Source organism: Chiloscyllium plagiosum, chromosome 24 (assembly GCF_004010195.1).
Source record: "Chiloscyllium plagiosum isolate BGI_BamShark_2017 chromosome 24, ASM401019v2, whole genome shotgun sequence".
Classification (NCBI taxonomy): Eukaryota; Metazoa; Chordata; class Chondrichthyes; order Orectolobiformes; family Hemiscylliidae; genus Chiloscyllium; species Chiloscyllium plagiosum.
In genome coordinates, this window is record NC_057733.1 from 55022437 (window position 1) to 55030129 (window position 7693).

The window sequence follows — 7693 nt, forward strand, 5'->3', positions numbered from 1 at the left end:
GTTGGAGGGTTTGAGCTATAGGGAGAGGCTGAACAGGCCGGGGCTGTTTTCCCTGGAGTGTCAGAGGCTGAGGGGTGACCTTATAGAGGTTTACAAAATTATGAGGGGCATGGAGAGGATAAATAGACAAAGTCTTTTCCCTGGGGTGGGGGAGAACTAGAAGGCATGGAAAAATTGGACTGAAGGGTCTGTTTCCTGCTGTACATCTCTATGACTCTATAAATGCAAATTTGGAGTTACAGCCCAGTAACACCATGTCAAGCTGTCTCAGACTGTAGTGTCCCACTGACTTACTGACTGTACCACCATCCTATAGGGTGGCCTGTACTAATCTCCTGCAGCCTGCAGAATGCACATCTCAATTGGACTGTACCCATCTTGCAAAGTGTCCACCTGAACATTACCCTAAGATATGGGGGTGGGTGGGGTGTCGTGGAAGGGGTTGTCTGCAAAATGTAGGATAATCCTGAAGACTGTAAGGTGCCAAAAAAGAAAATGAGTTTTTTTTTAAATTTCAGATCACCATTTCCTTATTTTGCTTTTATTTATATATTAGACTGTAATGCCCCAGTGTCTGACTGTATCCGGCAGTATTTACCTTCAGTATCTGACTATATCAGGCTGTGCTGTGACCTCAGAGTCTGACTGCATCAGGCTGCACTGTCCCTCAGACTCAGGCTATACTGTGTTCTCAGTGTCTGACTGTACCAGGCTGCACTGTGCCCTCAGTGTCTGACTGTATCAGGTTGCACTGTGCCCTCAGTGTCTGGCTGTAACAGGCTGCACTGTGCCCTCAGTGTCCGGCTGTAACAAGCTGCACTGTCCCTTGGGTGTCTGACTGTATCAGGCTGCACTGTCCCTCAGACTCGAGCGTTACTGTGTCCTCAGTGTCTGACTGTATCAAACTGCACTGTGCCTTCAGTGTCCTGCACAGTGTCTGACTGTATCAGGCTGCACTGTGCCTTAATTCTCCTGCACAGTGTCTGACTGTATCAGGCAGCACTGTGCCCCAAGTGTCTGACTGTATCAGGCTGTACTATGCCCTCAGTCTCCTGCACAGTGTCTGAATGTATCAGGCTGCACTGTCCCTCAGCGTCTGATTGTATCAGGCTGCACTGTGCCTTCAGTCTCCTGCACAGTGTCTGACTGTATCAGGCTGCACTGTGCCTTCAGTCTCCTGCACAGTGTCTGACTGTATCAGGCTACACTGGGCCCTCAGTGTCTGACCGTATCAGGCTGCACTGTGCCCTCAGTGTCTGACCGTAACAGGCTGCACTGTCCCTCAGTGTCTGACTGTATCAGGCTGCACTGTTCCTCAGTGTCTGACTGTATCAGGCTGCACTGTGCCTTCAGTCTCCTGCACAGTGTCTGACTATATCAGGCTGCACTGTGCCTTCAGTCACCTGCACAGTGTCTGACTGTATCAGGCTGCACTGTGCCCTCAGTGTCTGACAGTATGAGGCTGCAGTGTGCCCCTCTGTGTCTGATTGTATCAGGCTGCACTGTGACGTCAGTGTCCGACTGTATCAGGCTGCACTGTCCCTCAGTGACTGACTGTATCAGACTGCACTGAGCCCTCAGTGTCTGACTGTATCAGGCAGCACTGTCCCTCAGTGTCTGACTGTATCAGGCTGCACTGTCCCTCAGTGTCTGACCATATCAGGCTGCACTGTCCCTCAGTGTCTGACCGTAACAGGCTGCACTGTCCCTCAGTGTCTGACTGTATCAGGCTGCACTGAGCCCTCAGTGTCTGACTGTATCAGGCTGCACTGTTCCTCAGTGTCTGACTGTATCAGGCTGCACTGTGCCTTCAGTCACCTGCACAGTGTCTGACTGTATCAGGCTGCACTGTGCCCTCAGTGTCTGACAGTATGAGGCTGCAGTGTGCCCCTCTGTGTCTGATTGTATCAAGCTGCACTGTGACCTCAGTGTCCGACTGTATCAGGCTGCACTGTCCCTCAGTGACTGACTGTATCAGACTGCACTGTGCCCTCAGTGTCCGACAGTATGAGGCTGCAGTGTGCCCCTCTCTGTCTGACTGTATCAGGCTGCACTGTATCCTCAGTGTCTGACTGTATCAGGCTGCATTGTGCCCGCAGTCTCCTGCACAGTGTCCGACTGTATCAGGCTGCACTATCCCTCAGAGCCTGACTGTAGCAGGCTGCACTGTGCCCTCAATGTCTGACTGTATCAGGCTGCATTGTGTCGTCAGTGTCTGATTGTATCAGGCTACACTGTGTCCTCAATGTCTGACTGTATCAGGCTGACTGTGCCCTCATTGTCTGACTGTATCAGGCAGCACTGTGCCCTCAGTGTCTGACTGTATCAGGCTGCAGTATGCCCTCAGTGTCTGACTGTATCACGCTGCACTGTTCCTTAGTGTCTGACTATATCAGGCTGCACTGTGCCCTCAGTGTCTGACTATATCAGACTGCACTGTGTCCTCAGTGTCTGACTATATCAAGCTGCACTGTTCCTCAGTGTCTGACTGTATCAGGCTGCACTGTTCCTCAGTGTCTGACTGTATCAGGCTGCACTGTGCCTTCAGTCTCCTGCACAGTGCCTGACTGTATCAGGCTGCACTGTGCCCTCAGTGTCTGACTGTATCAGGTCGCACTGTGTCTTCAGTGTCTGACTGTATCAGGCTGCACTGTGTCCTCAGTGTCTGACAGTACGAGGCTGCAGTGTGCCCCTTTATATCTGACTGTATCAGGCTGCAGTGTGCCCGCACTCTCCTGCACAGTGTCCGACTGTATCAGGCTGCACTGTCCCTCAGTGACTCACAGTATCAGGCTGCACTGTCCCTCAGTGACTGACTGTATCAGACTGCACTGTGCCCTCAGTGTCTGACTGTATCAGGCTGCACTGTCCCTCAGACTCAGGCTATACTGTGCCCTCAGTGTCTGACTGTACCAGGCTGCACTGTGCCCTCAGTGACTGACTGTATCAGACTGCACTGTGCCCTCAGTGTCTGACTGTATCAGGCTGCAGTGTGCCATCAGTGTATGATTTTATCAGGCTGCACTGTTCCTCAGTGTCTGACTGTATCAGGCTGCACTGTGCCTTCAGTCTCCTGCACAGTGTCTGACTGTATCAGGCTGCACTGTGCCCTCAGTGTCTGACTGTATCAGGCCGCACTGTGTCTTCAGTGTCTGACAGTACGAGGCTGCAGTATGCCCCTTTGTATCTGACTGTATCAGGCTGCAGTGTGCCCGCACTCTCCTGCACAGTGTCCGACTGTATCAGGCTGCACTGTCCCTCAGTGACTGACTGTATCAGGCTGCACTGTGCCCTCAGTGTCTGACAGTACGAGGCTGCAGTGTGCTCCTCTCTGTCTGATTGTATCAGGCTGCACTGTGTCCTCGGTGTCTGACTGTATCAGGCTGCACTGTGCTCTCAGTGTCTGATTGTATCAGGCTGCACTGTGCCCTCAGTGACTGACTGTATCAGGCTGCACTGTGCCTTCAGTCTCCTGCACAGTGTCTGACTGTATCAGGCTGCACTGTGCCCTCAGTGACTGACTGAATCAGACTGCACTGTGCCCTCAGTGTCTGAAAGTATGAGGCTGCAGTGTGCCCCTTTGTATCTGACTGTATCAGGCTGCACTCTGTCCTCAGTGTCCGACTGTATCAGGCTGCACTGTGCCCTCAGTGACTGACTGAATCAGACTGCACTGTGCCCTCAGTGTCTGAAAGTATGAGGCTGCAGTGTGCCCCTTTGTATCTGACCGTATCAGGGTGCACTGTGTCCTCGGTGTCTGACTGTATCAGGCTGCACTGTGCCCTCAGTCTCCTGCGCAGTGTCTGATTGTATCAGGCTGCACTATGCTCTCAGTGTCTGATTGTATCAGGCTGCACTGTGCCCTCAGTGACTGACTGTATCAGGCTGCACTGTGTCGTCAGTGTCTGATTGTATCAGGTTGCACTGTGTCCTCAATGTTTGACTGTATCAGGCTGCATTGTGCCCTCATTGTCTGACTGTATCACGCAGTACTGTGCCCTCAGTGGCTGACTGTATCAGGCTGCACTGTTCCTCAGTGTCTGACTGTATCAGGCTGCACTGTCGCTCAGTGTCTGACTATATCAGGCTGCAGTGTGCCATCAGTGTCTATTTCAGGCTGCACTATGCCCTCTGTGTCTGATTGTATCAGGCTGCACTGTTCCTCAGTGTCTGACTGTATCAGGCTGCACTGTGCCTTCAGTCTCCTGCACAGTGTCTGACTGTATCAGGCTGCAGTGTGCCCGCACTCTCCTGCACAGTGTCCGACTGTATCAGGCTGCACTGTTCCTCAGTGACTGACTGAATCAGACTGCACTGTGCCCTCAGTGTCTGAAAGTATGAGGCTGCAGTGTGCCCCTTTGTATCTGACCGTATCAGGGTGCACTCTGTCCTCAGTGTCCGACTGTATCAGGCTGCACTGTGCCCTCAGTCTCCTGTGCAGTGTCCGACGGTATCAGACTGCACTGTGCCCTCAGTGTCTGACTGTATCAGACTGCACTGTGCCTTCAGTCTCCTGCACAGTGTCTGACTGTATCAGGCTGCAGTGTGCCCTCAGTGTCTGACGATATGAGGCTGCAGTGTGCCCCTCTGTGTCTGACTGTATCAGGCTGCAGTGTGCCCGCACTCTCCTGCACAGTGTCCGACTGTATCAGGCTGCACTGTCCCTCAGTGACTGACTGTATCAGGCTGCACTCTGCCCTCAGTGTCTGACAGTATGAGGCTGCAGTGTGCACCTCTCTACCTGACTGTATCAGGCTGCACTGTGTCCTCAGTGTCTGACTGTATCAGGCTGTACTGTGCCCTCAGTCTCCTGTGCAGTGTCCGCCTGTATCAGACTGCACTGTGCCCTCAGTGTCTGACTGTATCAGGCTGCACTGTGCCCTCAGTGTCTGACTGTATCAGGCTGCACTGTCCCTCAGTGTCTGACTGTATCAGGCTGCAGTGTGCCATCAGTGTCTGACTATTTCAGGCTGCACTGTGCCCTCAGTGTCTGACTGTATCAGGCCGCACTGTTCCTCAGTGTCTGATTATATCAGGCTGCACTGTTCCTCAGTGTCTGACTATATAAGGCTGCACTATTCCTCAGTGTCTGACTGTATCAGGCTGCACTGTCCCTCAGTGACTGACTGTATCCGGCTGCACTGTGCCCTCAGTGTCTGACAGTACGAGGCTGCAGTGTGCCCCTCTCTGTCTGATTGTATCAGGCTGCACTGTGTCCTCGGTGGTCTGACTGTATCAGGCTGCACTGTGCCCTCAGTCTCCTGCGCAGTGTCCGACTGAAACTGACTGCACTGTGCCCTCAGTGCCTGACTGTATCAGGCCACACTGTGCCCTCAGTGTCTGACTGTACCAGCCTGCACTGTGTCTTCAGTGTCTGACTGTATCAGGCTGCACTGTCCTTCAGTGTCTGACTGTATCAGGCTGCACTCTGCCTTCAGTCTCCTGCACAGTGTCTGGCTGTATCAGGCTGCACTGTCCCTCAGTGTCTGACTGTATCAGGCTGCAGTGTGCCATCAGTGTCTGACTATATCAGGCTGCACTGTCCCTCAGTGTCTGACTGTATCAGGCTTCACTGTCCCTCAGTGTCTGACTGTATCAGGCTTCAGTGTGCCATCAGTATCTGACTATTTCAGGCTGCACTGTGCCCTCAGTGTCTGACTGTATCAGGCTGCACTGTTCCTCAGTGTCTGACTGTTTCAGGTTGCACTGTGCCTTCAGTCTCCCGCAGAGTGTCTGCCTGTATCAGGCTGCACTGTGCCCTCAGTGTCTGACGGTATGAGGCTGCATTGTGCCCCCCGCTGTCCGACTGTATCAGGCTGCACTGTGTCCTCAGTGTCTGACTGTATCAGGCTGCACTGTGCCCTCAGTCTCCTGCACAGTGTCTGACACTATCAGGCTGCAGTCTCCTGTACAGTGTCTGACTGTATCAACAATGAACATGTTTATGCAGCTGAGTCATTTGAGAAGTGTGACACTTTAAGGGCTGACTATTGTGTGTCTTCACCTCACAGAAAACCCCGTTAAATCGGAGTGGGATTTACATCAAGTCGCTGGTTCCTGACTCACCAGCTGCAGGATGTCAGAGGTTGCGGCCGGGGGATCGGATCCTGGCTGTGAATGGCACCACCGTGGTGGGCCTGGATTACCAGCGGTTAGTGTTTCGGGAAGTGGGGTGAGGGCCAAAGGCTGTTTAATCAGGAGCACTCTGTCTTCAGGGCCTTTGGATAAAGTATTCACTGTGGTTTCCACAAGTATCCCATCATGATAAAATGGAAGGCTCCTGACTTCCCCCATGTTGTCAGGGTTTCCATAGAGACAGCCACTGCCTTTCTCAGTCAATGGAATCAGAATATTGGGTATTTGGCGTGAACAGTAAGCGATTTGGTTCCATGCAGTAGACCGTCTGTTCCGACATGGTGCCGTGATTCTGGAAATATCACGAGCATCCCCACCCCCTCCCAGCTACCCCTTCCCCACCATCCCTGAGCTCCAGGCCACTGCAGGGGGCTAGCAGCAATGCCATTCACATTTCACCAGGCTCCCCATATCTGCAAACTCAACAAATCACAAACTATGCACAGCCATGTAGAGGAAGCTTTACTCTGTATCTAACCCCATACTGTCCCTGACCTGGGAGTGTTTGATGTGGACAGTGTAGAGGGAGCTTTACTCTGCTGTGGTTTCCACACTGTCCCTGTCCTGGGAGTGTTTGATGTGGACAGTGTAGAGGAAGCTTTACTCTGTATCTAACCCCACACTGTCCCTGTCCTGGGAGTGTTTGTTGTGGACAGTGTAGAGGGAGCTTTACGCTGTATCTAACCCCATACTGTCCCTGACCTGGGAGTGTTTGATGTGGACAGTGTAGAGGGAGCTTTACTCTGTATCTAACCCCACACTGTCCCTGTCCTGGGAGTGTTTGATGTGGACAGTGTAGAGGGAGCTTTACGCTGTATCTAACCCCACACTATCCCTGACCTGGGAGTGTTTGATGTGGACAGTGTAGAGGGAGCTTTACTCTGAGGGTGCTGGTAATTGGGAAGCTGTTGATTGAGTGATGGCAGCTGCTGCCTCTGGATGTTAGTTGCATTCCGATTCACACTCAGTCTCTGTTTGTAAACCTAGAGCACGGGAGCTGCTCAGATCGTCTGGAAACAAACTGTGTCTCCTGGTGGCAAAGTCTGATTCGGAGATGGCAATGAAAGTGTTAACATCGAGCAGCTATTCTGACTGGAGCAGAGATGGGAAACGCTAAAGCCAGTGAGGGACAGTGCGGACCCTGCGACTGCCTGGAGGTGTTTGCAGAAAGCAAAGATATATTTCAATATTTAAGTCCAGTTGCCGTGTTGTACTGGGGGCATGACCATCGAGTGGGTTAGTGTTGGTACCTGCCCACTCACTATCACTGCCACAGCATTAACCCTTTGACCAATGTACTGAGCTCGGGAACTCCTGGGGAATATGGAGCAGGGTTCCCCAGCATTATGGGTATGGTGAGGGGGGGGCAATCCCTGGGATTGAGGGGCATTTTACGAGATTGCCGATCAGAACAGCAGAGGAATCTTTGTAACCCTACCCCATGATAATGTCACAGGCTCCTGTTTACCCCACTCCCCCCTCTACCCCCCCACCCACCCACCACAGGCACCTGTTTACCCCACTCCCCCCCTTTACCCCCCACCGCAGGCTCCTGTTT

The 7693-nt window shown here is 52.6% G+C and overlaps 1 protein-coding gene across 1 annotated transcript in view; it reads left to right on the forward strand.

Annotated features, from left to right (window-relative positions):
- Positions 1-7672, forward strand: part of si:ch73-281f12.4 (Ras-associating and dilute domain-containing protein-like) — a 108804-nt gene extending 101132 nt beyond the window's left edge. Inside the window, exons 15-16 of the mRNA XM_043715238.1 lie at positions 6012-6151; positions 7123-7672. Of these exons, the coding sequence (XP_043571173.1) occupies positions 6012-6151; positions 7123-7252 (270 nt within the window). The 3' untranslated portion in view covers positions 7253-7672. The remainder of the gene's footprint in view (positions 1-6011; positions 6152-7122) is intronic.
- The last annotated feature ends 21 nt before the right edge of the window (positions 7673-7693 follow it).